Here is a 26943-nt window from a genome sequence, read left to right on the forward strand (position 1 = left end):
ATAAAAAATATATAAAAAAAAGTGGGGGAAGAGAGAGAGAAAAAATAGAGAGAATGAAACAGGCAATTTACGAACGTTACCATTTCAGCAATCGACTTCTCGATTTGCTTTTCGGACAAGTTATCGGATCGTACCACTCGTAGCGATGTAAACACATGTGCCACCCCTTGTCATGGAACAATCATGTTACTTTTCGAATGATTTTATAAAATAATTGTATAGTAGTTTGAATATTGTATTATAATAAATATACGATTATTTTTGTATCGTAATCGATGTAAGTACGAAAATATCGATTCGATATGTACACATTTTAATATTATATTACTATTTGCACGTATAAAAGGTGAATTCTTCTTAAATGGAGTCAGTAAAGTGCAGATAGACAACCATAAAAGTTCCACATTTAAAGTATCGAAAATGTATACATTACGTATACAAAATTATGATTTCAATGTGAAGTGCATATATATAAAAGCGTCATATAATATTAGTGATACTAGACTATATTTTGACACTAATTTCTTTGAAAGTAACATATGAAATAATCTATTTTTACTCTAAAGTGCAATGTGTTTAACTGGTGTTTTATCAAGATTTTTTTATTATTGTACCATGCTAATCTAGATTTGAAATAATATCAATGTGAAGTACAAGGTGGTTAAAAATGGAAGCGTGGTGGTTTTCTCGCATAGTTGCACATCATCCATATGTTATTCTATTGACAATATTTCTATTTTCTTGTACATGTTTAATAGCTCCTCGTACTATTCAAAATTTTCCAGATTTTTCTGATCCTCAATTGGTGAGAATTAGTAATCTGTATTTATACAACTATATATATATATTATATTTATAATATATTATCTATTATTTCAAGGGATTTGAAGCAAGGGGTACTAATTTAGCACAAAGATTAACAGCATGGCAAAATTTAATGGAAGCAACCAAGCCTAGAGGAGAACTTGTTGATAATCCTTTAGAATATTATTATTATTTAGAACAACTAAATCAACAGGTAATTCAATTATTTTATTCTTTCTAAAGATATATCATAATATATAAATAACTGTTTCTAACAGACTGACTCCACTTCACAAAGACATGGTTGGACAAGTCAGGGTATTCTTAGGAAAAAACCTAAGAGTATAAATAGAAAAAAAGGAAAAAAGTACATTGTAACAAAAAATGAAACGGAAGAAGATTCAAATAATGATAATGACAAAGATAAATGGGAAGAATTATTAGAGTTAAAAAATAAGAATCGATTAAATATTGTAGAAGATGAAAAAAATCATAATAATTTGGACAGTGAAAACTTTTTCTGTAATTTACCAACTTCTGCTTATGCTCGTGTAGTTATAGGTACAGAAACAAAAGAAAAAAGTTTATGGACTATGGAAGGTGTTCTAGCTCAATGTCATATTGATGCTGCACTTAGAGCAAATCCTCATTTTCCTTCATTATGTCAAATTCAAGAGGAACGTAATAATATAAGTCATAAGTGTTGCAGAAGTTGGTCACCTGCTAATTATGTAGCATTGTTGTCTAATCGAAGTTCCTGTTTGGGAGTGACTGAGAATGATCTTATTCGAGTAGAAACTTTATTAAGAAGATGTGCTTATTATTATCATAATTTGGAATTGACCATTAACTGTGCAGAAGATCTCAATTGTCAGAAACGTGTTCCAGCAGAATGCTATCTACATAATGCAGTTTACCATCTATTACATTACCTTTTAGATGTAAACTTTATTCCAAGTCATGTAAGAATTGATTCGTTTTTTAATTTTATTTTGTACTCAGTAAGGAGCAATAATTTTAAATTATATATTTCTTTGCAGAAACAACAATCTTTAAATAAGTCACATTCAACATTGCAATCAGTAATGCTATTTCTCCCAATTGCAGCTAGTTCAGCCAGTTTAGATTTCTACAAAGAATTAAACAATAATGGTCTGAGTTATGGGAAGTTTAAAGTGCGAGGCATGCAATTAGGATTAAAAAGTACATTATTTGATAGTCTTTTAGTATCAGATTTCAGTCTGGTTCTAACTGGATTTGGCTTTGTGACCCTATGCATTTGGATATATACTGGATCTTTATTATTAACTATTACTACATTCTTTGCAGTACTCTTTAGTCTTGGTATTTCATATGCAGTATATACTCTTGTTTTGCGAATTAAATTCTTCCCATTTATGAATTTACTTGCAATTGTGGTTGCAGTTGGTAAGTTACTTTTAATATTTTTAATTCTGTATAAAAATTAAATATCATAATTTAAAAATTAATTATCATATAACTGATAAATATGTTTTTTAAAGGAATTGGTGCAGATGATGCATTTATATATTGTAAAGTTTGGGAGTGTTGCAAGCAACAAAAACTTTCCAATGGTGGATTAGCACGATTAGTACAGGAAACCATGAAACATGCAATACCATCTATGTTTGTTACTTCATTAACAACAGCAGTAGCATTTTTTGCATCTATTGTCAGTAATGTCACTGCCATTAATTGTTTTAGGTAATAAAATATTTATACTGATATGTCATAAATACATTCTTTTGGGTATTTATCTCATATTAATAATCGTGCTTTATAGTTTGTTCTCAGGAATGACTGTGATCACTAATTTCTTTTTAATGATCACATGGTTACCAGCATGTGTAGTAGTATCAGAACATTGTCGAATAACAACTCTGTCACCCGCGAGTTTTATTACAAGGAAAATTATTCGTCCTATACGAATATTTGCAGATAAAATTGCTCTTACATTTATTATCTTCCTCACAAAAATTGTAATTGGTTTAAGATGGTTTTGGCTTGTGAGTTTGGGTGCCTTAGCTGTAGCTGGTTGCATAGTAGTTTTTCACTATCCAGGACTGCAATTACCTGATACTCCTGACTTCCAGTTATTTGAAACTTCTCATCCTTTTGAACAATATGACTTAATTTATTCTCGACACTTCTGGTTCGAAAAAGTTGAAATGGTAATAATTATAGATTAAATAAATAATATTCGATATATAAATTTTATTATAATGATGCAAATTATATGAATTTAGATCGATGGTGGTGAGATTTTACCACTACGATTTGTTTGGGGCATAAAACCAGTTGATAATGGAGATTACCTTAATCCTGATAAAAAGGGTATGCTAGTATGGGATGAATCTTTCGACGTGTCTCATGAACAATCTCAATTATGGTTGCAACAGTTCTGCTATAATCTACGAATTCAACCATTTTATCGTAATACATTAGGAGCACTTCTTCCTAATTGTTTTATTGAATCATTACGTACGTGGATGCGAAGGCATTGTGAAGATCCTATAGATACACATATTAATTATTCACCATGTTGTAAGAGAAATTCTTTTCCTTATAAGCCAAATGTATTAAAGCAATGTGCAGCAGAAGCTACTGCACAACTCTATCGCACACCTTCTTATCTGTGGAAACGAGGTGGTCCAGTCTATGCAGGTCTAAAATTTTTGAAAGAATCAATACAAACTTCATTGCAACCAAAAAATGCAACAGGATCTTTAATATTACCAGTGCCTAAAATAAAGGCGTTAATTATAGAATATGATAGTATATATGACTACAGTCTTTCATATTTTCATATGAATCAATTCTTTCATGAAGTAAGTTTTATATTCAATGTTATATTTAAGAAGATTTTTCGAATAATTACTATATTTCTAGGTTGAGACTTGGATGCAAGAACAATTAAAAACTGCACCCACAACTATGCAAGGAGGATGGTTCATTAGTAAATTGGAATTTTACGAATTACAACGTACATTACACGAGGGTACTATATGGGCTATGATCGTTTCATTGATTTTAGCACTTGCAGTATTAGCACTCGTAACATTAAATCCTTTAGTTAGTATATATGCAATTATAACAATTGGTGCTGCCATTATAGTGACTGTTGCTACTTTAATTCTTCTTGGCTGGAAACTCAATGTTCTCGAAAGTGTTGCAGTATCTACTGCTATAGGTAGCATTAATTATATATTAAATAGATAATGTTAAATACATATACAAAGATAACAGAATTTTATGTTTCTCAAGGTTTGGCAGTGGATTTCAGTTTACATTACGCTGTAAGTTATCGAGCATGCAACTCGGAACAAAGAATTGATAAAGTTAAAGCAGCATTGGATCAAATGGGTGGACCAACACTGATGGCAACATTAACAAGTGGAGTTGCTGGTGCTCTCATGTTACCCTCTGATGTATTGGCATATATACAGATTGGTATATTTCTATTGCTTGTGATGGGGATAAGTTGGATTTATGCTACATTATTTTTATGCCCAATGTTAGCAGTCATTGGTCCATCATCGCATTTTGCTCAATTTCAATACCCAAGGTAACATAACGAATATATAAATGACAGTATTTATTTTTTGTTTTAATATTAATCAGATTAATATTAATTTCAGAGCAAGGAAATTATTATTTTGTTTTCGTAAAAAAGAATCAGAAGAGTTGGCAGAAACAAATAGAGATAATGGTAAAATGGTAAAAAAAGGAAAAGGAAAGGGAATGCTATCTGAATCAACATTAAGTACTTCTAGCACAGTATGTCAATTTCATTGTAGTGAACCGGAAATTCTTATTGCACGGCCTCCTTCTTCATCGTTACCTCCATCACCGACATCGGCATTACTTTATTTAGATAGTAATCAAACCACTGTGTGGAACAATAGACGAAAACAAATGAACGATCTTGATTGAATATCTATATTCAGAAATCTTAAAACATAATATTATTGATCACGTGTTACCTTCATTGTGAACTAAATGGAACTATGATCTTATCTAATTAATGTGTCATTGGCTGTGTTCAGGTAGTTAATAAGACTGTTTGTTACTTATATGTTTGTCTATCGTCGACATTCATTGGGCTTCCTATATTCTTTATGTGGTTTACATATTTGCGTATATACGCGCACGAAGACATACTACATATACATATATATTATTGCATGCAGATAATAACAGAGTGCGTATAGCTCTATTTATCTTTTTGATCTGTATACACTTTATTTTTCATTCTCTAATAACTTCATTCATATGACAAGATATATGTATATACATATATATGTATATATGTGTATGTGTGTGAATGTGTGGGTGTGTGGATGTGTGTGTAAGTAAATAGATTTCTTTATAAATAATGCCATTTGAGAGACAATTCAAAAAATTTTTAAAGCTCTGACATATCTGCAAATTCACGAAACAATATTAATTTGCGTTAATGATAAATGTATTAAATATTATATAATATTTTATATTCCCATTATTTTTAAACATTATTCTTACATATAAAGTTCGGGTATATGTCATTCTTATTTAACAATATAGTAATCTTCAGATGTATGTTAAATGGCAAGCTTAACTTTATAAGTGTTAGACTTTCTGCAATCTATGAATTTATATTTTTTTAACTAATTGTAGGATAATGTTATTTAATCTGGTAAACAGATTTATTAGATCAAAAGATTAATTATATGTAATTTTCTTAATAGTGCTAAATATCTTTAATAAAAGAGACAAATACTCTCTCTCTCTCTCTGACCATAAAAAATTTTAGCTATAAATACATGAGAATTGGAAATAATTATTTTATGATTCTAAGTATAGAGTACAAATTGTTAATTTAATGAATACATCTTAATTTACAATTTCCTTGAGAATATACTTACTTATTTTTTATAATACTAACATGGAAAAATTTTAATAAAATGAATTCTAGAAATAAATAAATGAAAACAAGATTTTGTTCACCACTTTGAGTTGGTAAGTAATTATATTGATAATGATAATAATACTTAAGAAATATACATAATACGAAAGTAGTTGTTGGTAAAGAGTGATACATACTATATTGTTACAATTATAATTTTTATCATTCAACTCATCAAATATGTTAATCCTCAACAATTGATGATTATGTCTCTATAATGGAAAAATGTACATTGAACTATTTTAATGAGCCAAAAATATATTCGTTTATGAGTTTTTTTTAAATATATGTATACAAACAGTATTTATATAAATTTTACCAAAAAAAATTGTTTTTTTTGAAATAATATTAACGGCAATAAAAATATATTATATCAAGCTTAATGTAAATTTCAATGAGAAAATACGTTAAAAATAAAACAAAGCAAGTGCTTGTTATTTTTCTTTTATTCCACAGAAATTTCTTAAACGCGTCGTCGGCGTTTATGATTAAATGGACTAAGTGGTGGTTCAATAAGAGGACGTTTCTCGATTCGCGGCAAACTTGAGTTATACTTGCGAATAGGTTGAACCTTACGAATAGTTTTCTTTCTCAAACAAGCAATTTCACCTTTTTCTAATTTCTTCTCAGTTGTAGCAACCTGTCAATTACAAAATTATATGTAAATATATCTTCAGATGTGGATGAAGCGTATGAACATACGAATAATACGAAAGTGTTTGTTATCTTTTAAAAATAATGATGATCGTTATTTCTTGTAATGAATGTTTAATGAATGCTTAAGATATACATAAATGACATTACCAAACATTTTAACATTTCCTTTTCTCTTTCCTTTTCTTTTAATTTTTCCTCGAAGCGTTTTCTTTCCTGAGCTCTAACTGCTGTCAAAAGAGGTGGAGTTTTTGGTATTTTTAAAACTCTTTTAGCAGGACGAGGTAGGAATGGCGGCTTTTTCCAAATCTTTTCGTAAATGAAAAAAGTATTTATTATACATAGTGAAAGCATGTAAATAAAATATTACACGATAACGTACCTCTGTACATTTTTTGATAGCTTTTTCGGAACTTATGTTATTTGATTCTTTAAATTTTCCACTAATAACTGTTTTAATAAATTTGGGTACAGGTTGTGCTCGAAATACATGCAATTTTTTGTCTTCTTTAAACGTCTTAAAAGCAATAAAAATTTTATATAAAACATAATTATTAAGAAAAAATTATCAAAAATGATAACATACTTCTTAAATATATTTTACCTTTTGTTGTTTTTTCGTGTTGGATTTATTTCGTAAATCATAAGTAAAAGACTTCACAGCAGTGTGCACTTTTTCTGTTATATTTTTTGTATTTTCTCTTGTCGTTGTTTTATGTTTCACTTTAATACACTGAAATATTAATCGAATTAGAGCAAGTGAAATATTTTTAATATTAAATTAATAAGTTAAACATTTTTTAAATTAAATTAATACTCGTCTTGTTAAATCTTGTTTCTTTTCCCCTCGATTTTCTTCCGTTTGATTCGTATCAATGTTCTTACTCAATTGTTGTTTCTTTTCTTTCGTCAAAGAAAAATTGTCTAATAAGCTAAAAGAAAAACATCAAATAAAGTTTCGTTCGTAAGATATAAAGTCATGAAATGTAGTAAAAGTATTAAGTGCATGACAATTACTTAATTAGTTCATTGTGATCGTTATAATCACTCGTTCTAGGAAGTGTCCGCGCATTTGCACTGTGCTGCAATGGTTTTTCTTCTTCTTTTGTTTCTTAACATAAAGAAATATTTATAATCGTATTAATAAATTTGAATAAGAATAAAAGATAATCCAATTATTTTACTAGTAAGTTATAAATGTATACCAAAAAATCTATCAGAGATTTCAGGTACGTTAAAAAAATCTATAAACTGTGGAGAATCAATCCTATCCCAAGGATCTAACGTTACATTAACACGATTAATCCAATCTTTAAACAAGTTTTTTTCTTCTTTATTTTGTGGCCACAATTGTCTATTTGTTGGTTTTGACTTAAATCTGTAATAAGATAGCGGTGTTTCTGTTTCCATTGTCAATTAAGATAAATATAAGAGTAAAACTTTTTGAAAAAAGAGACAAATCGCCATTACAACGTAATTTCTAACAGTTTACTGTTCGTGTAGTTAACGAAATCTCTGAAGGTTGATTCGTAACTGTTCAACGGAGAAGGAAAATAAACATGATGCTAATGAAAACAATGTTTCGATGTAGGTAAACATTCTTCCAATTATTAAACATGTTTTAATGTGTGTATATTGAATAAGTGCTTCTTATTGTATCTTCATGTTCATTAATTTATTTTGTTCCGAAGATTATAAATTTTGTTCGATTTCATAACATTCATAAATTAATCGCCTTAAATTGAAAGAATGTTTTAAAGAGCGCATGCTTATGTTATGCGCATGATATCTTAGTAATATGCCGTGTATTAGTAAAAGATTCCCATGGATACGTAAAGCCAAACATAGCACGTGATTTAGACGCTACTATTTAGAGCGAATAACATTGTGGAAAATATTAAGATTATATGAACATGTATATTTATTTTTTTTTGTTAAGCGCAACTCAATTGAATTAAAATAAAAATAAACATTTATTAATATATTTGAAAATTTCAATATGCACGGATTAAGGTAAAGATATATTAATTTTTACATCCTACAGAACTTATATATTTTAAAATAATATAAAAATTTGTATCTTTTTAATATATTATTTTTAGAGCAGATCATAATTCAGGCAGTAGTCTTGGAACAAGCAGGTGGTTGGAGGCCATTTGGGAACCGAGCGCTAAAATTTATACTCTTCCTGGCGGCCTCGATATGCTAGATGTAAACGGTGATGGTGATGTGCGTCTTGTGTCCACAGATTTAGGATCCGTTAACGCTAATTCAACAAAGGTGTTTAACATCAACCATTTTGATATTACGATTTTTTCTTTATAAAGAATAATTTTTTGTTCTTTTAAGATACGCGTTTATAAAGGAAGTGATCAAATAACGGAACATAATATGGTAGATGCACCTTGTGGAGTCGCTGGATTTTATACAGAGAACGGTGAACCCAGATCAGCCGTATTAGCTGCAGGAGCCGGCTCCAGCGTTTATATCTTTAAGAATTTAAGGCCATTTTTTAAATATTGCCTGCCGCATCTCGAAGCTCATCCTAAAGAGCGAGAAGTGCGTCTAAGATTAAAATTATATATTTTTCCTGTACCATCAATGTTATTTGCGTTGGACGATATACCCGAGTTTTCTTCAGATATGGCATAAGGCTGGTCTCGAAGAAGAACTAAACGTGCTGACATTAGCCGATGATCTAGACTCGTTGTTGAAAGAACTTGGGGCAGCAGCAATTTCTCCACGTACCTTAAAATTTTTATCGATGGATGTAAATTTACGAATGAGTTTTGCGGAACAATACAGAAGGATACCTTTGATTAAAAACAACGCAGTCACCGCCCTTGGTGTTATCAGAAAGGATTCATGGAATGATCCTGCTTGTAGTTGCCTTATAATCGGCACAGAAAACAGAGAGATCCTCGTATTGGATCCGAGGTACGAGAGATGTATTAATTTCTTACAGAATCATTTCAATTTTTCTCTTTTTATTCGTCTTTTTTAGAGCGTTTACCGTTATGGACAAGCATCTTTTAAAGTGGCCTCCTGTATCATTCGCCACTACTGGTTTGTGGGCTGGTGATGGGCGAATTATGGTGGTCGGTAGAGACGGAAACATAGGAGCGATACGAAGAGGGAGTCCTGTGAAACTCTGGGAAAAACTTGAAGCTCCGATCGTTGCTATCTCTGTTCTTAACGGTGATGGTGCAGCAGTCGCTATTATGGACGGAACGTTATTAGGATTTTCCAAAAAAGTAGGAATTTGGAAACAAAGATTTCATAACAAAAATATACATAAGCATACATATGTTATTTTTTCAGGGTATTAAAGTATGGAGCATCAATGTACCAGGTATTATATTAGACATGGTAAGTTTGCCAGTACCACAAAGCGGACTTTCTTTACTAGCCGTCAGTACGGCTGGATATGGTGTACGAATATACGATGGTAAGCATCACGTGGACACGATTAAAACAATGGAACCAGTGTCTGCGATAAAGGTATCTTTTTATCTACTGTGTTTAATAATTCTCAACTAACTCTTATACAGAAAACGGATGTTTTACAGTATGGACGGATGGGACAAGAAGAACGAGCGATGGCGATGGTAACGGTCAGTGGTGGTCTCTGTGTGAAGATATTAAAGCGAACTGCAGATTTTAGTATACATAATACAATTTTCTCCGTGACACCAAATGGTGGTACAAAATTTGTGATACCAAAAAAAACGCGTCTTTTCGTGGAGCAAACAATAAGAGAAAGATCTGAAGCGAAAAAAATTCATAATACTTTTCAACAGGGTTTTCTACGACTACGCTTAACTATTGCCAAAAATGCTCTTGATCTGTTAACCGGTTGTGAAAATACAGGACTTGATCCGATATCCTTGGAGGCTAATGTCCTTGGCTTAGGACCCAATTATCGAATTCAGATATTAATCACGAATATTTCGGATGGATTATCCGATACTGGATTGTTTATCGTTTGTAGAGGAGAAAATACAGAAGTCAACCCACGTGTTGTCAACTTGCCTTTATTACCCAGCGGTATACCAATCCCGATAACAATTGATGCTACGTTAATAAATAGAATTTCTGGCAAGGTACAAGTTTTACTTTGCAAGAAGGATAAATCCAAGCCACTTACATTCACTAACGTTATCTTACCAGCTGCTGAAGAAGAGATCGAAGTTTAAAAATTTTTCATTTTATATATTTATCATTGATCGAATGGCTTTTTTGTTTTAAATGATTTCGTAATATCTATTTGATATCGCGTAAATTGAATTAAATGATTGTAATTTAATTGGACGATTATGATGATTTTTGTTGGTAATCGCAAGATTTTAAATATATTTTCATGAAATATAATTTATTACTGAATATAAAAATAAATTTTTTTAAAAAATAACAATATGAATTGATAATTATAAATATGATAACTCGAATGTTATAGAGATTTTTTCTAATTTACATTTTATCACTAGAGAGCGCAAACATCAGTATTACTAGCGAATCTACGAACGGCTCTACCTAACTTTACCTATAAACACGAAATTATAAATATGTTAAGTTTGTAAACTATTCGTAATAAAATCTTTACTTTATTCTACATGTGTTTTGTTAAATATTAATTATATTTATTATATTTTCTGCTTATATAATGATTGCCATATTTTTAAAACGTTTTTTCTCAACTCAACATTTGTATTATCTTTACTTTTTTTTTGTACATTTATTACTTTTCTTTCCAGGTATGTTTGTTTCCAAAGTCAACATTGATCATAATATAGATAATGTGTGATATGCATGATTATGTATTTGTTTTTATTATTTTAATAACTTAATTTAATGGATAGGTGCATCATGTATAATACCAGAAGCAAGTCAAGAAAGTATACTTCAATCCTTTAAAAGTTATTCAGATGTAGCTATGTTTCATTTCAATGTTCCAAAGGAAATACTTAGAGCAACATGGCAATTTGCAGCATTCATGGATGGACCAAATTGTCCCCAAAGAAAAGTGCATATGTTAGTGCTTTTTCTATTTGTAAATGTGATTCTTTAATTCATCTTATTTAAAAAAAAGGAACTTGGGACAGGATAAAAGTTTTAGTAATATTTTGTAGACACTTACGATGGGGTAGTTACCCTGTGTTATCTGTTGATAATATGACATTTCCAACAAATATGTATCCACTAAATAATGATACACTGGTAATTTCAACTGATACATTTTTTGAACCAAAGACTATGGCTGTTATACCAGTTTATGGACCACAAGCTGGGGATTGGTTTGTGGCAGCATATTTATCTCATTGGGATAAAAAAGTTCAACAACAAGTATGCTTATATAATTTCATTCATTATCATTAAAGGAAATAAAATATTAAAGGATATTTAATTTAATATTTCAGGGCCTTGTTCACAAATGCCATTATAGTATAGGTTCTGTAGCTTTATGGGTAGGAGCAAATAATATAGAAAATATACCTGTGGGTTATCAAACTACTCTGAAGACAAAAGAAACATCTTCTTATTACAAGTAATTATATATAATGAATCAAAACATGATAAAAGTTTGAAAGTTATTTATTTATATATTTTTTAGGATATATGTGCCATCTGGAATATCAACTTTACGTGTATACATTTGGGGATGTAATTTTACTGTGCATTCCTTTCGTAATGTATATAAACCTTGTATTAAGAATATAGCTTTGCAAGGTCGTGTTTTACCAATATATAATAATACTCCTTCAAGTAATATTGGAAATTTAACCATGCTAGATTCTTATACATTTACAATATCTTCCCCATATGAAGATAGTTACTATTACTTGTTAATTATTTCAGATAGTATAATAGAATTTAACATCAAAGTTAGTATTTCAGGTAAGTAGTCTGTAATTATAAAAATGAACTAATTTAAAAAAAAAATTGAGCTTTATAAAATAAAATGTATTGTTTCAGAGTGTCCTATAAAACTAATAGAGAAAGAGTTTATAAAACAGTACTTAGATGTGTCATCAATTACTGAAAAAGTGACACAAATATCAGCAAAAAATCTGAAAGAACAACAAATCTACAATTTTTTGAATCATAACATAAATTCATCTATTGATTTGATAGATCTGTATAAAAATCAGTTTTATGTACAGAAGGAAAATTCTAATGAAGAGAATAAATGCTTCCCAAGATATCAACTTGTTAGAGTTAAACATTCTCAAGTATTTTCTTCAAGTTATTTATTGCAAGTATGTTTAATTTAATAATATAGATATATAATAATAGATAAAAAATCAATGTGATAAAAAATTATATTATTTAATATATATACTTCTCTTTAGGGAAGAGAATGGTTAACTCCTTGGTTGGTATTAATGGACTCATATCCAATAATAATACAATTTAATATTTTACCTTTAGTAGATATTGGAGGTACTCTTGAAATTAATATTCATTTAGAAATGTATGAGGTAAGAAATTTTGATATTGCAAAAATTATTGAAAACAAACTTATGTGTAGATTGTATAATTTAAAATCATCATTACTTTTAATAGACCATGACAAAACAATTAATCGTTGTAGCTGTTTGTGTTCAAAAAGGTCATGCACCTAATATATTAGAAAACAAAATTGTGTGTGAAGATAAAAAACTATTTATGAACTTGTCTTCATTAAGTAAACATGATGAAAGTATATTAATACCATATCCACAGCCAGATACATGGTATATTTCTTTACAGGCAACATGTTACATAAATGAGTAAGATTATATTTTATATATATAAACATACATATTCATAGTATAATTATTTTATGCGCGAATAATTCTATTTATAGCCATCCTGTAAATTGTGAAATGGAAGAAATTTTAGTATTATTGAATATTCATACAAGACAATGTGTATTTTCTGGTAACAATTCATGTGGTTATCATGGGATTTGTCAAGAAATTCATAGAAATCTTCTTGTGTATACAGCTTGTGATTGTTTTGAAGGTAACAACTTTATTCCAAAGTAAAATATGCAAAGGAAATTCATATTTATTTAAAAGTACGAGTTATTAATTATCTATTACATATTTAGGATATAAAGGATGGGGCTGTACTGATGTAATTTCCACTAATTCTGGAAATTTTGCTGTTATAACAACATTAATGTTAACATTAAGCAATGGATTCTTCATACCAGCTATATATTTAGCTATAAAACGAGAACTTTATACAGAAGGATTGATTTATTTATCTACTATGTTATCTTCTGCTTTTTACCATGCCTGTGATCAACGTACTACAAATTATTGTATTACTAAATTCGAAGTAAGTTTGTTTTTAGCTATGTATTATTATTTACTTAAACAGAGAGGCATAGAAATAAATTAGCTTTTTTTTCTATTATCTAGGTTTTACAATACTGCGATTTTTTTTCAAGTATATTAGCTTTTTGGGTAACACTTGTAGCTATGGCAGGATTACCTATTCGTTTCGTATCTTTATGTCATATGCTTGGTGTTCTTCTTATAACATTTGAAGTGCAATCTGATAGAACAAGTTTAATTAGTATATTGATGCCTTTGACAATAGGTATCATAATACCAGTAAGTTAATTATTATACATCTTCATTATTTGGTTCTAAATACTCTAATAATACGTTTTTGTTTATATTATAAATCCCGTAGGTTGGAACATACCTATATCGTAGTTATTATTTAAAAAGTTGGAAAAAACCTAACAGATTATCAAAGCTATTAATAGGCTTACTATTAGCAGGTGTTGGTTTACTGCTCTTTTCTTTAGTTGAAACAGAAGCAAATTATCAAGTATGTAAACATAACTGATATAATGATTTTGTTTTGAGAAATCTTATAAATTATAAATTTATTTTATTACAGTATGTTCATAGTGCATGGCATATGGTAATAGCTATATCTCTAATATTTTTATTACCACCTGCACGAACAGAGCAATTAAACAACTCAGATATTGATTCTTCTACAGAAGATAGTGAGTTATTAAACTATAAAGATTATCCTGAAAGTCCAGTATTTACAGTGATAAATAGGTAAGAGAATATAGTAATTGTGTCCAGATGAATAGAAAAAGAAAAAGTTTTCCATTTATAACTTTCTTATCATTGCATTATGCCAAAATAATATTATAATTGATAATTAAAACTAACAAAATATCTATAAGTACAGGAATCTTTTATATGTTTGATAAGGAAAATAAGAACATGGTGCCTCAATATATTACATATATGATTTTTTTATTAAAAGAGCATATATTAATTTGCAAATTCAACACATTTCGTATGTTGAATAAGATGCATAAAATTTGTAATAGTACGAACTATAATATATAGGAAATATTAGCTCTTCTAATAAAAAACGATTATGTGATAGTATGTGCATAGTGCCTAATAAAATATATATAAACTATTTTAATAAATATTGAGATATATATTATTCTAATTTAATAATAATGTTTTTTAAAGAAGAAATTATCTTACTAATAATTAAATGTACATTTTTTTTTCTAAATGAAAAAATTGCAATTTCTTTATATAGTTCCTATAAACGTAACGATAAACTTAAATTAATATGCACGCATTAAAGAGTATATATTTAAAAGCTATACAATATTTATAATTTATTTAATAAGTCATTCTATAAATAAGAAAATTCTAAATATAAAATATATCAATTTTTATAGTAAGATATATCTAAGGTATAAATATATACAAATATATTTTTATTAGTATTTTATATATTTCTATATACACAAAGTATACATAATACTTTTTTATGAAGCTTATTTAAGGATAGTTAGAATTTGTAACTTATATAAATATTATATATTGAGTTATTGAACAAATACTTCACTATTAAAATGTTATAATATTATCATTTTAATATCTAAATATGTAATACTTTATTTGTATTATCTAACATATTTTTTTATATTTGTATTATTAATGTATAATTATATTTAAAACGACATTATAAGTAAATGGAAAAAAACTAAAATTTAATTTTATTAGATTCATAAATTTGAATAATCAACTGTTATCCAATTATTCATTTTCATTGAATTTTTTAAATCATATGATTAGCTTCTTATTGCATTAATAGTATAAGCATCTTCTAACTGATCTATTACAATGTTATAACGTTCCAGGGAATATCTAAAATTATTTAAATTTAATATCTATGTTTTTTCTATAAAAAATACAATTATAACTATTAATTTGCAATATTGCACATACCTTTCATCTACACAATTTACTAACCAGTAAGATGCATTTATCATTTTTGTATATTGCGTTTTTAAATAATATTTTTTTGTGTATTGCACATTTAAGTATTTAGAAAAAGATTGGATAAGTGGATGATATGCACCTATTTCTTTAATTGTAGCTATATTGCAATTTTCTATTTCTTCATCTAACATTTTCCACATCTATGCACATAACAAAATTATAACGAATAAATATATTAAATAATAATCATATATTTTCCATCTTGTAAATACTTCACCTGTGTCCATTTTTCGTATATTAAATCTTTTAAACACGTTCGATACTTAAATCTTTCAAAAGCATATATTGCTTCAATACCTTCATCAATGTTTTTAATATTTTCAAAAATTTTGTTAATTAAATTTTTAATCATGTTTTCTAATTGTATTATAGCTATTCTAAATTTATGTATAGTTATATTGCAATTAGTATCTTTAATGTTTAATATATTTTCTTTAATTGCAATGATTTTGTTTAAATTATCATAAAACAGGTTTTCGATTTGTTGACAACATTTTTCATAGTCTATTCCTCTTGCACCTCCAAATGTTATTTCTTTAGTACACCTATGATAATATAATAATAATATACACTATATTTTAAAGAGTCAAATATTAAGTTTCCTAAATTATTACCTTTCAAAAATAATTCGTGCATTACAAATTTCAATAATATCATGACATCTTTGTATAAATGCATTAATATTATTAAAAATCATTTCTTCATCTATATCCCATATTCTATAAGGACTAATGGAAGTTGCTATATTTTTTACAAACTATAAAATATTAAAGATTAATATTAACTTTAAAATTAAAAAAAAAATGTTTTCTTACTTTTTCATAAACTTTCTTGTACATTTGACAGGTAGATATAGATTTCTCTAGCATATGTATCCCACTTTCTGCATGTCCCTTAATTGCAGTCTCTAAATCTATATATCTTTGACATTGAGATATTAATTGAGTACTTAATGCTCGGCAAAGAGACCCAATATTTTTTCTATAAAAATATAAATTTTATGTTAATATTACATAAATCTCTATTGCGTATTATATATTTTAATAAAATATCTATATATACGTTATACTATAAAAAGGTGATTCCACCCAAATGAGTAGTATTAGAAGCAATATCTTCGTCATATTAGTTTCTATATTATCCGAGATATATAAATTTGTACAATATTCAGATAAAATGTTTAAGTATATTAAATTCGATGAAGATTCCATCAGTGTTTCTTTTAGTTTTCTGATAAATATTGGAAATGATTCCACACTTGATGAATTTATATTTTTTAATAATTTGATAATAGCTTGGACTTCATTGTTTGATAATTGATTATTTAAAGAATTTAAATTATCATCTAAAAATATACATGATAGATTTTATTGATCTTTAGATAAATTTTAATGAAATGATTTTAGTTAAAAATATGATATGATTTTATTTAAAAATAAATTTTATAATTTATATAAAATATTAATTATTCTTAATAATGATAAAAATGATAGCACTAACAAACATTTTTCCAATGATTACATTCATCCATTATACTTTCGATATTTCTTCTAATAATCGTAGTATTTAAAGCTGCATGTATTTGTTTTGTCCAACATCTGACTATTTTTTCCAATCTTTCAATTAATTCTTTTATATGAAACTTTTGCATTAGTATGGACGTATCTTTTTCTTCTCTTATTACGGAATTATCCTCATAAAATAATTGAAATCCACGTAATTCAGGTAAACGTTCCTTTGGTACATACAAAATCGTTCGATTTATTGATTTACAAAGTTGCTCATTTAAAATCATTAAAAGATTGTGTAAGTTCAAATAGAGATCATCCTGTATAACTAAAATATAATAGAAGAAAATATATAAGATAAGTCATAAATTTATTTATGATTATAAAACGATTAATATAATACAAAAAATTACTTTCTGGCCACTCGTTACTAGTTAGAGCAACAGGAGCGTATATATTCTGTAGAAATTTGAAGAACGATTTTGTTTTATCTTCGTTAATATTTCCACAGAAAATAGTTTTGAGAAAATTATCAGTTGTGTAGATTTGTAAGGGTGATCTTAAAAAATACATAAGATCTACGTCCTTGCAATCGGAAAGATTCAAAGATGCTATTAATTTATTTTGGTTGAAAAATATAATCAATATAGTATGAGATACGCATTGAAAATATTCTCGTATAACTTCGTAGCAGCTTTCATTCCAATCCGATTCTTTAAGATGACAGAGTATCGTTAAATCCTTTACGTATTGTACCTAAAAAACATACTTCTATAATGGAAAATGTAATAAAGCTTTTAGACATATGATTTGGTTTTATGAGTTGAAAGCACATGCGTTTGGTTAAGATCGATAATTTTAAATATTCCCGCTCAACTAACAATGACGATACTGACTAGTGTTATCAGTTCTTGCTCCGTATAAGTTGGATTTTCTGGTTCTGAAGAAATCTCATCTTCACTCTCGGAAGTTTCTGCCATGAATAGATAAAATCAATTAATTCTCTTTAAATATAATCGATAATTATCTTTCTTCATACGTCCATTAAAGCTGGTAAAACTGTTATTATTTCTAGGAGAACGTTAGCACACGTGTATGAACATAGCAGGTATTTCGATTGCAATTATTTTCAAATTTTCGAACGAATAAGTATATAAGAGAAATTATATAATAAAATACTCATCTGAATTATTTAAAATACAAGTCTATTTATCTTCATAGAAGTTAGATATATTTTTTACAACTTTATGTAAAAATATAAATACTTACGCGATAAATTCTTTTTCTTTTTATCATACAATATAAATGAACTCGATATTTTTTCTAACACAGAAGTAATACAAATTTTGAGGAAAAAATTGATTCTTTTACCTCGTCGTTCATAGCCTTCCTCATCGGTATCCATATCCAAATATTCGCGATGTGGATCGGATATTACTTTTTCTGTTTTTTTCAGTTTTTCTTGTTTCTTTTCCTTTTTATTTTCCATATTTAATATCGCAATAAACACAATCGCAAATAGAAAATAGAATAATCTTTGAAATTAATTGATTTAGATTAGTTTCACGAAACAAATGTCTCATGAAAAACGATCTTGTTACAATGATATTACGTTTGATCAATATCACCTATCTTGATAACGTTTCTTTTTTACTCATTTAAAAATTTCTTGAGAGCATTATTTAGATATTTTTCTATAATTTCACAATATATAAAAAATTCTAACTATATGTAAGTAATAATTAATTAAAAACATTTTAAAAATATAAATCATTACAGGCGCTAAAAATCGCATCACTTCTGCTCTTCGTAGTGCGAAGCGACAACGTTGGTATTGTTGGTGATCACTAACAGATCAATGAGCGAAACTATATGGATCATGAACTTCTATTTATATTCCGAAAAGATACATATTTTCAAAAATTTGATTCAATGAAATTATCGGTAGGAATGACTCTTAATAAAATAAGTCAAATGATGCATTAGTATTGAAAATCGATTTTAATTCTTCTTTTTGGTGGTAATCTTACTTTTTCTTAACACGTAAAAAAATCCACAAAAAAAAAATGATCTTTTATTAGAATTTTTCAGTTTAAATCTTTTCGGAACATTAAAAAAAATTCTCTATAATGAAACGCCAAATATTCGTTGGTGCCTTGGTACATTCTAACGAAAAAAGAGAATTAATTACGATTGATCGCGCTGCAGTACTGGTTGAAAATGGCAAGGTATAAATTGACCTATGTTATAAGATGTCAATAAATATCATGTCTTTGTTTAAATTAAATAAATATATAAACAATTGTTATAATTTTTATAACATTTGAAATTTATAGATCATTGATGTTACTGTGAATCCAGGACCTAGTGCACACATAGGTGATCATGTCACTATTTTAAATGACAAACAATTTTTAATGCCAGGTCTTATTGATTGTCATACTCATGCAGTTCAATTTCCTAATCTTGGTTTGGGTTATGATAAAAATCTATTAGACTGGTTAGAAAATTATACTTTCCCTTTAGAAAAAAAATATGTAGATGAAAAATTTGCTAAACATGTATTTGAAACTGTTGTGGTATGTAGAATTTTTTATTTTAATCTGTAACAACAAAAATATTTATATATATATATATTTATATATATATTTATATAATATACAGAAACGTACTCTTGCCATGGGTACAACAACAGCATGTTATTTTGCATCTCTATATGGAAAGGCATCTATGGAACTTGCTCGAGCAGTTGCATATTTAGGCCAACGTGCTTTCATAGGAAAAGTAAATATGAATTTACATCGTGATGATGGATATTATGAAAATACTGCAGAATCTATAAAAAATACTATACAATTTATAAATGATATTTTAAATTTTGGTGTAAGTAAAAACAATAATCTTAACTATTCATGGTAATTAGATTATTGAAATCTTAGTACTTCATAAAAAATTTTTGTTATAGAATCATCTTATAAAACCAATTATTACACCAAGATTTGCTTTAAGTTGTGATATGGAATTAATGAAAGAATTGGGTAAGCTGGCTAAAGAAAAAGATCTTCACATACAGGTATTTACAAATAATGCATTAGTTAGATTATTGCAAAGCATAATTATAAAAATACCATTATTTTAGACACATATTTCTGAAAATGTAGATGAAATTAAAGCAGTAAGATATATGTACAAAGAGTATCCATCTTATGCTAGTATATACAATGCAGCTGGACTTCTAACTAACAAGGTAAATTATAAAATGTACATAAAAGTATCATTTTTTAATTAGACTTGAACAATTTTTTTTAGACAATATTAGCTCATGCAATACATCTCACAAATGATGAAATAACACTCCTCAAACAAAATGATACAGCAATTATACATTGTCCATCCTCTAACACATGTTTAAAAAGTGGTATGTGTGATGTACAAAAGTTAAAATCAGAAGGACTTAAAATAGGATTAGGGACAGGTATTGACAATTTTTGAAAACTTTTTAAATGATAGATAAATCTGTATAAATATTATATAAATAAATACTTATTTATTTATTAGATGTAGCAGGTGGACAAAGCTCTAGTATGGTGCATGCAATGAGATCTGCATTGCAAGTGTCAAGTAATCTTGCTATGTTTAAAAATGATTATGAAAGTCTCAACTATAAAGACGTATTTTATATGGCTACTTTAGGAGGTGCTATATGTAAGTATTTCTATTCAATATCCAATACTTTTCCCATAATTTGTTTACATATAATTTTTCAGCACTAGGGATTAACAAAGAGGTAGGTAATTTAATACCTGGTAAAGAATTTGATGCACTTATAGTAGATATGAGTGTAAGTAATGGGCCATTAGATGACTTCATGAGTTATACATTAGAAGAACAATTACAAAGATTTATATATTCTGGAGATGATCGTAACATTGTTGAAGTTTATGTTTCTGGTTACAAAGTTAAATAAAAATATATGTATCATATATTTTCATTTTTTTTTATATCATAATTTATTCCATTCATTATATATTATATATTTTCACATTTATCACATATATCATATATATTCTCATATATCATATACTTCACATTAATTATGATTTGCACATATTTTATTTTATTGGTTAATATTTTAAACAAAAATATAGTTTCATAACATGATTCATCAGTATATATTTTTTGTACATTTATACAAAGCTATTATGGAAAGTATGCAATGCATGCAAGCACATAGATGGTTAATAGTGCGGTTTAAGAGTATTTAAGTTAGTCATGCATATATATTTCCTAAATTTTATTTTAATTATTTTTATGATATTCTAAAAATGATTGTATACTTCTTAAAGATTGTTCAAATGCTTTCTCAAATCCATAACTACCGTTGTCCTATAACAAAATGATAGTATACAGATGATATAAACATTTTTTGATAAGATGTTATAAATTCTATCATTAAAAGTTACATACAAATAATGGATCTCTTATATTAGTTTCTCCTTTTGGATCATATTTTCCTAGAAGTTCAACAATAGCCTTACTATTTTCTGGTTTTAATTTGTACAAATATTCCATTATATAACCATCCATTCCAAATATCCAATCATACTTGTTAAAATCAGCTTTTGTTATCTAAAATAACAATAATTATAATATCAAGTTTTTTTATTAAATTATATAAAATATTCTTACAAGTCTTGCTTTGTGAGAGTATTCAGTAATTCCATTTTTTTGAAGCGTTGACATGGCTCTTGGCTCAGGTGGATTACCTACATGATATTTTAAAATTGCTGCACTATCTGCTTCCCAATAATTAACTAAATTCATTTTTTTAATTTCTGTATTAAAAACTGCTTCTGCTATCGGAGAACGACAACTATTTCCTATAATGAAAAATATCAATTCATAGTACTATATTATTACATTACTACATTACAATCCTACCTAAACAAACCATAAGTACTTTATTTTTTTCTGTCATGTCGTACGAAATTATGAGATAAAGATAGTGTAAGAGATACAAGATGGATGTAAAGATAGGTAAGATGTAAAGATGTAAAGGTTAGGTAAGAACAATACATAGTAGACTGCAGCACAGTAGTATTTACTTATATATATTATAAAAATTAATAGTTCGCAAATTATGAATCGCGATTCTCTAAGATTGCAATGTTTTTATTATGTACCACTAATATAAATGATTTTTGTGTCTGTAATTATTTCTTTTATAATATAGTTAATTGATATTCACTTATAAGTAAAATATCATTAAATTTTTTGTCAGGATACTCATAAATTAGTTATTTAAAATAAATATTTTTTTCTCTAGGTTTAAGTTGAGTTATTATTCTACATCTGAAAAAATAAATATTCCATTATATGGTAACAAACATTATACAATTAAATAAGAAATTAATCACCTTTATGCCTTGCTTTTGTAAAAATGCTGTAATACTTCTTACACATTGATCATATACCTTCTCAAATCCAGTGATATCATCATCCTATAGATATAAAAATAATTTATATTGTTTAAATTTTATTCAAATAAACGTATATAAGAATAAAATAACTATGATAGTATACATAATAAGGATCACGTATTATTGTTTCTCTTTGTGGATCATATTTTCCAAGCAATTCAATTGTCGCTTTACTACCTTGTGGTTTTAATTTATTTAGTTCTTGAATATTTTGAACATCCATTCCAAATATCCAATCATATTTATCAAAATCATCTACTGTGATCTAAAAATAGCAATAATATATATTTTTATATATAGTAAATATAAAAATAGTTTGTATTATATTTTATTTACCAGAAGCTTTACATACTGGTCTAGCACGATGAGAATAACTTGTAAGTCCTTTCTGTTTTAATATAGACATAGCTCTCCGATCTGGATTTTTACCAGTGTGATATCCTATAAGAGCTGCACTATTTACTTCCCATTGATTAGTTAAATCAAGTTTCTTAATTTTATCATCAAAAACAGCTTCTGCGATTGGAGAACGACAAATATTTCCTTCAAAGAAATGTTCATATTAGATTATATATTATATAGGTAAAGAAATAATTTAATAAAGGAGGTTTACAAAAATACCTAAACAAACCATAAGCACTTTTTTCTTTTGTGACATGATTGATTTTATTATTTTTATAACTTTACTACTAATTTTATTATCTTTATTATTTTATTAGTTAGATTTGCACGTGAAACATAACAATTCTGTTTGTTTCCTAACCTTGACTATGACTTCAGCGATAAGTTAAGAATTAGGCCTACTCTCATCATTGGCGTAAACCATTATAAAACCAGAAGTAATGAACAGCCTTAATAAAATTTTTTTTACCCGCGTATTACATACGTGCTGCTCTCTAACTAGTTTAGAGGGCAGCAGTAAGGATGTAATATTCCTATTTTATACCATGTGCTCGGTATACTCAAAGTGAATTTAGAATGTTATATTTTATCTTTAGTTAAATGTTATATTAATTACATATTAAAATGTCGTTTTTTATAAGAAACAATCGAGTTAAGGGTAACGTTAAAAGAAAAGTAAGTTACTAGTATATGCAAATTGACAAAATGAAACATCTATAATCATTTGCTTAGTATAGGTTAGATTTATCGGTAGTTTATAATAAACAAATAGTATATCGTTGAGATTTAGCTGAATTTAAAGTTAATAAACTAGTTTAATTGAAGCTTTATTTAATTAATTTAGTATCTAATATTTAATTTAATATTTAATTAATTTTAATAATTATTAAATATTATGTATCCATGATATATCTGATTGATGATATATCTGTTGAAATATTATTTGTTTATCTTTCAGCACAATGGACATTTCGAAAATAGAGATAAAAGTACATTTACTTCTAAAGGAAAGAAAAAAAATATAAGAAAATCTATACCCAATGACAATGAAAGTATATCTAGTAATGATGAAGAACTTGCAGAAGAAAATGAAAAGTGAGTGAAGCTCATAGCTAAATATTTTACTTACTATATTATATATTTTCTGTAAAAAATATTATATTTGAAAATAAATTAACAAACAAAAAAAAGCAATGATTACTTTGTAAAAAATAAAAATAAAATCTGTTTTATAGACTAGGATTACCAGAGTTTGAAAGTGAATCAGAAACTGAAGAAACTATTCAAGAAAAACGTATTAGATTGGCTAAAAAATATCTTCAACAAATAGAGGAAGAAGGTTAATGAATATATATGAACTGTAACATTTATTACAAATATCTGTGCATTATTAATGTGTTTTATATTTTGATACATATATAGAGAAAGATAGAGCAGAGTTTGAGGAAGGAGCAGTTGCAAAAAGATTAAAAGATGAATACTTAGAGGAAAAGGGATGCCTTAGAAAAATTATAGCAGCACATTACATTGCTCACAAGGATCCTATAATGTTGAGGTGTAATGCTCACAAAGATTCTATTACTTGTTTATGTCTTTCTAGTAAAGGGAATATTTTATATTCAAGTTCTAAAGATGGTAGTTTAGTTAAATGTAAGTATTTATTAATTTTTAACTAAAAAAATTAATTAAATAATATTTATAAAAATAATGTAATTTACATTATTTCAACAATATTGTAGGGTCATTAAAGGAAAGAACTAAATTAAAAGTTATAAAAGGAAAAAGAAAAGGACAGGATGGAATGAAATCAATTAATTGTATGGCAATTAGTACTGATGGCAAATTTTTGGTAAATACGTGTAGTATATTATGTTTTGAATGTATATTTTTTATGTTAGACATGTTTTTAATTCACGAATGATATTTCAGGTTGTAGGAGATGGTGGTTGTAAAGACATCAAAGTATTTTGTGGGGAAAGTTTAAATCTTCTTAAAAATTTACAAGGTCATAGAGGTATAATAACTGGTCTAATATTTCGAAAAGATACTCATACACTCTACTCTGCATCTGAAGATAGAAGCGTAAAAGTTTGGAATTTAGATGATATGGCATATGTTGAATCTTTGTAGGTACACATTATACATTTCTATTAATATTTTCACATAAATGTGTATGTATAAGATATAATTCTATTGTTAGATTTGGACATCAAAATGGTATCACATCAATCGACGCTTTGTCAAGAGAACGTGCTATAACTAGTGGTGGATTTGATGGAACTGTTAGAATTTGGAAAATTGTAGAAGAATCGCAGTTAATTTTTAATGGTCATAGTGGCAGCATAGATATCGTTAAACTCATCAATGAAGAGAATTTTTTCAGTGGTGGAGATGATGGCTCATTATGTGTATGGGGTTGTCTTAAAAAAAAACCTTTATGTTGTATATCAGAAGCACATGGGAAAGATGAAAATAATGGACAACCAAATTGGATATCGAGTATAGCAACGCTTTTGAATACTGATTTAGTTGCATCTGGTAAGATATTTCTTCATGAGATATCTTTTATTTGTATTTAAAAATTCTGCATATATTTTATATATGTTTATTTTATTACGATTTACACATCTTTAAATGCAATAATGTTTTCCTTTTATTAGGTTCTCAAAATGGAGAGATCAAGTTGTGGCGGTGTGGTGATTCGTTTAAATCATTGCATCCATTATTTACAATAAAATTAGTAGGGTTTATAAACTCATTGGTATTTACACCAGATGGTAATAATCTGATTGCTGGTGTTGGTCAAGAACATAGGCTTGGTAGATGGTGGCGTATACCAGAAGCCAGAAACTGTATTACTATTATACCGTTAGTGCAAAATAAAACAAATAAATAATATATTATCTAAGAGATTAATTATTACATTTTATCGTTTATATGATGTCGTATGCACATTATATAATATAGATTTTATTTTAATAATTTTAAATTAACTCTCGCTTCTCTCACTACGCTTGTGAAATAATATGTTTTCCGCATCGCTGATAACTTGATATTGACGTACAGAGTGCTTATGATGCTCGATTAATTTTTCTCTTTTATAAAGTTGGTGTGACGTACTTTTTATTACAGTATATGTAAATAAAATTATTCTTGGTAAATAACATAATTCATTTTAAATTTCTCTTAAAAATACTATATTTTTAATAAACGTGTAATATTTTTAATTCAGGTGATAAAATTATATAAAAAAATTAACCCTTTGAATGCGCAATTCTTCAGATTTAAATACTTTGCAGAGATCGATGTGGAATACTTTTTCGCGTACCGCATACTATATCAAGGTATTAGTTGTCTATATAACGTGTAAATATATCACTATTTTAATTCTTTATTTACGTCATATTAAATAAAATATTTTTTTAGATATTCTCGATTTCTTAGCTATGCATTTAACTCATTAGTATCGATTGAGTTATTTGGTCAGTAAAAACAGGATGTAATAATACCGACTGAATTATCCATCATTGGTAAAAATAGGATCTATTGCCAACTGAGTTAATAGTAAAGTTTTGTGTATAAAATTGCAAAAAGTGATATAATTTCATGATAGTTAACTTACTAATATTAAAATATAGTTTTAAACATATACTGTTGGCGTACATATAAGTATTTCGTTCGTTTCTGAGCGTTCATTCTTTGAGGATATTTATCGTTCGGAATGAAAGAGTTAAATGTTTTCAATACTTAATATGTATTTAATTTTTATCTATGAAGTAATTTTTTTCGTAATTATTTTTTTT

At 27.3% G+C, this 26943-nt stretch overlaps 8 protein-coding genes across 17 annotated transcripts; 5 read left to right on the top strand and 3 right to left on the bottom strand.

The window, feature by feature from the left end:
• The first annotated feature begins 17 nt into the window (after positions 1–17).
• Positions 18–6068, top strand: LOC127066532 (protein dispatched). Of its 2 annotated transcripts, XM_051000388.1 has the most exons (11): positions 18–277; positions 628–805; positions 881–1018; positions 1083–1766; positions 1845–2232; positions 2328–2529; positions 2609–2996; positions 3072–3653; positions 3715–4015; positions 4090–4390; positions 4464–6068. In XM_051000388.1, exons 2-11 carry the CDS (start codon positions 668–670, stop codon positions 4756–4758), a joined length of 3417 nt encoding a protein of 1138 aa, XP_050856345.1. In that variant the 5' UTR covers positions 18–277; positions 628–667; the 3' UTR covers positions 4759–6068. The 2 variants fall into 2 exon arrangements, with proteins under 2 accessions (XP_050856345.1, XP_050856344.1); XM_051000387.1 differs by having other exon boundaries at positions 18–805.
• Positions 6069–7922, bottom strand: LOC127066538 (targeting protein for Xklp2-like). Its single transcript, XM_051000400.1, has 7 exons — positions 7630–7922; positions 7442–7535; positions 7242–7356; positions 7029–7157; positions 6807–6941; positions 6575–6733; positions 6069–6410 (listed from the first exon to the last, which is right to left on the bottom strand). Exons 1-7 carry the CDS (start codon positions 7832–7834, stop codon positions 6234–6236), a joined length of 1014 nt encoding a protein of 337 aa, XP_050856357.1. The 5' UTR covers positions 7835–7922; the 3' UTR covers positions 6069–6233.
• Positions 7923–7946: 24 nt separating this feature from the next.
• Positions 7947–10646, top strand: LOC127066535 (Bardet-Biedl syndrome 1 protein). 2 transcript variants are annotated; one of them, XM_051000393.1, is made up of 7 exons: positions 7947–8011; positions 8527–8704; positions 8774–8983; positions 9066–9361; positions 9429–9678; positions 9746–9925; positions 9994–10646. In XM_051000393.1, the coding sequence occupies exons 2-7, from the start codon at positions 8627–8629 to the stop codon at positions 10618–10620; spliced, it is 1641 nt and encodes a 546-aa protein (XP_050856350.1). In that variant the 5' UTR covers positions 7947–8011; positions 8527–8626; the 3' UTR covers positions 10621–10646. The 2 variants fall into 2 exon arrangements, with proteins under 2 accessions (XP_050856350.1, XP_050856349.1); XM_051000392.1 differs by lacking the exon at positions 7947–8011 and adding an exon at positions 8284–8437.
• Positions 10647–10940: 294 nt separating this feature from the next.
• On the top strand, positions 10941–15058 carry LOC127066534 (post-GPI attachment to proteins factor 6-like). The gene is made up of 13 exons (XM_051000391.1): positions 10941–11178; positions 11284–11455; positions 11554–11767; positions 11842–11969; positions 12036–12319; positions 12398–12681; positions 12775–12903; positions 12989–13194; positions 13272–13429; positions 13518–13750; positions 13834–14028; positions 14111–14251; positions 14324–15058. The coding sequence occupies exons 1-13, from the start codon at positions 11088–11090 to the stop codon at positions 14495–14497; spliced, it is 2409 nt and encodes an 802-aa protein (XP_050856348.1). The 5' UTR covers positions 10941–11087; the 3' UTR covers positions 14498–15058.
• A 205-nt stretch (positions 15059–15263) lies between these two features.
• On the bottom strand, positions 15264–18770 carry LOC127066542 (uncharacterized). 3 transcript variants are annotated; one of them, XM_051000407.1, is made up of 10 exons: positions 18630–18770; positions 18155–18231; positions 17672–18014; positions 17251–17586; positions 16813–17095; positions 16566–16731; positions 16365–16507; positions 15968–16295; positions 15697–15890; positions 15264–15615 (listed from the first exon to the last, which is right to left on the bottom strand). In XM_051000407.1, exons 1-10 carry the CDS (start codon positions 18745–18747, stop codon positions 15540–15542), a joined length of 2064 nt encoding a protein of 687 aa, XP_050856364.1. In that variant the 5' UTR covers positions 18748–18770; the 3' UTR covers positions 15264–15539. The 3 variants fall into 3 exon arrangements, with proteins under 3 accessions (XP_050856364.1, XP_050856366.1, XP_050856363.1); XM_051000409.1 differs by having other exon boundaries at positions 17272–17586; positions 18140–18231; XM_051000406.1 differs by having other exon boundaries at positions 18140–18231.
• A 579-nt stretch (positions 18771–19349) lies between these two features.
• Positions 19350–21241, top strand: LOC127066544 (guanine deaminase). The gene is made up of 8 exons (XM_051000411.1): positions 19350–19486; positions 19595–19837; positions 19923–20141; positions 20224–20331; positions 20398–20505; positions 20568–20733; positions 20817–20963; positions 21026–21241. Exons 1-8 carry the CDS (start codon positions 19388–19390, stop codon positions 21223–21225), a joined length of 1290 nt encoding a protein of 429 aa, XP_050856368.1. The 5' UTR covers positions 19350–19387; the 3' UTR covers positions 21226–21241.
• Positions 21242–21309: 68 nt separating this feature from the next.
• On the bottom strand, positions 21310–23608 carry LOC127066546 (low molecular weight phosphotyrosine protein phosphatase-like). Of its 6 annotated transcripts, none has more exons than XM_051000415.1 (6): positions 23360–23608; positions 23091–23281; positions 22842–23003; positions 22676–22759; positions 22029–22138; positions 21748–21887 (listed from the first exon to the last, which is right to left on the bottom strand). In XM_051000415.1, exons 1-5 carry the CDS (start codon positions 23394–23396, stop codon positions 22115–22117), a joined length of 498 nt encoding a protein of 165 aa, XP_050856372.1. In that variant the 5' UTR covers positions 23397–23608; the 3' UTR covers positions 21748–21887; positions 22029–22114. The 6 variants fall into 6 exon arrangements, with proteins under 6 accessions (XP_050856377.1, XP_050856373.1, XP_050856376.1 ...); XM_051000417.1 differs by lacking the exon at positions 21748–21887 and adding an exon at positions 22219–22610 and having other exon boundaries at positions 22026–22138; XM_051000420.1 differs by lacking the exons at positions 23091–23281; positions 23360–23608 and adding an exon at positions 21310–21644 and having other exon boundaries at positions 21726–21887; positions 22842–22991.
• Positions 23609–23640: 32 nt separating this feature from the next.
• Positions 23641–26050, top strand: LOC127066543 (U3 small nucleolar RNA-interacting protein 2). Its single transcript, XM_051000410.1, has 8 exons — positions 23641–23815; positions 24099–24235; positions 24376–24479; positions 24563–24790; positions 24880–24989; positions 25070–25266; positions 25341–25678; positions 25801–26050. Exons 1-8 carry the CDS (start codon positions 23765–23767, stop codon positions 26034–26036), a joined length of 1401 nt encoding a protein of 466 aa, XP_050856367.1. The 5' UTR covers positions 23641–23764; the 3' UTR covers positions 26037–26050.
• The last annotated feature ends 893 nt before the right edge of the window (positions 26051–26943 follow it).

The sequence above is a fragment of the Vespula vulgaris genome, chromosome 9 (genome assembly GCF_905475345.1).
Source record: "Vespula vulgaris chromosome 9, iyVesVulg1.1, whole genome shotgun sequence".
Classification (NCBI taxonomy): Eukaryota; Metazoa; Arthropoda; class Insecta; order Hymenoptera; family Vespidae; genus Vespula; species Vespula vulgaris.